Source organism: Cyprinodon variegatus, unplaced genomic scaffold, assembly GCF_000732505.1.
Source record: "Cyprinodon variegatus isolate N-32 unplaced genomic scaffold, C_variegatus-1.0 Scaffold105, whole genome shotgun sequence".
NCBI classification, from domain to species: Eukaryota; Metazoa; Chordata; class Actinopteri; order Cyprinodontiformes; family Cyprinodontidae; genus Cyprinodon; species Cyprinodon variegatus.
In genome coordinates this window covers 1,186,729-1,187,801 of record NW_015150558.1, presented here as the reverse complement: position 1 = coordinate 1,187,801, position 1,073 = coordinate 1,186,729, and the positions used below count along the sequence as shown (strand labels likewise).

At 46.8% G+C, this 1,073-nt stretch overlaps 1 protein-coding gene across 1 annotated transcript in view; it reads right to left on the bottom strand.

Annotated features, from left to right (window-relative positions):
• The window catches only part of idua (iduronidase, alpha-L-), a 10,667-nt gene that overhangs the window by 7,350 nt on the left and 2,244 nt on the right, over positions 1-1,073 (bottom strand). Inside the window, exons 5-6 of the mRNA XM_015374582.1 lie at positions 729-824; positions 427-659 (exon numbers count right to left, since the gene is read on the bottom strand). Of these exons, the coding sequence (XP_015230068.1) occupies positions 427-659; positions 729-824 (329 nt within the window). The remainder of the gene's footprint in view (positions 1-426; positions 660-728; positions 825-1,073) is intronic.

Here is a 1,073-nt window from a genome sequence, read left to right as displayed (position 1 = left end):
AGGCTTTCCATCTATTAGTATATTGGAACTCATCCATATTATCTGCTGCATGTCTTTTTTCTGGCACATAAAATTGAAACCAGCACCATGAGTCGGTTGTTTCCTTTATGAACCCTGACATGTTTCCCAGCAGACTCTCTACATGTGGAAAATGGGATATTTATATTTATATATCTGTTTTTTGTCTAATAGTAAACTTGGTATCACTCATTGTTTATGTACATTTTCATCAATTCAGGAACGAAATGATTAAAATGGTTTATCTGTATGCAGGCAGGTCCAGCTCACAGCGGCTTCACAGGCTGGAGGTTTTAGGCGACTCTTTCTTTTAAAAACTCTTTTTTGTATTGCTTACTTGCTATTTTCTGAGAACAAACTTTGGGTTTTCTTCAGCTGTGAGTTAAAGTGAGCGGAACCCTTTCTGACGATGCGCTGGCTGAGGGGAGAGAAGCCCACCTTCTTGTGCAGAGCGATGTAGTCCAGCCGGACGCCCGTCTCTCCGGTGAAGTAGTTGGTGCCGTTGTAGCAGTGCTGCAGCATGGCCCAGCAGTACGGGGAGCGCGGCGGGGAGTGGCAGGAGTCTCCAGGACCTCCGAACCTCAGCAGCGGGCTGGCGGCGCGCAGCCCCTCCGAGCAGGCGTCGTAGTAATTTAGAAACCCTGCAGGAAAGCGGCTTAGACCGAGACCAGACCGAATTCATGAACACATCCGTCTGCGGCGGGGTTTACCTTGGACAGACATGGAGACGTTATCAAAGTCGTGGTTGTTCGGTTCGTTCCACGTCTCAAAGTTCCACTGGGAAACCGTCTCCAGACCATAACGCTCTGAAATTCAAACCAAACGGATTCAGGATGTTTTTTTTGTCCTGTTAATCTGCCCAAACAGCTGCTCTACTGGACTAATAAGAGATGCACCGATCCAGGCATCAGATCGCTGCATCTCTGCTTATGAAGCTACTGAGTCTACAAAACAATATAAACAATTTTACTCATAGTAGCTTCATCTGGTCTGTTCCTGTTTGGCTGTGACTCCATCCTGGAGAGAAATATCAGCTGTGCTGCTGCCATCAACAC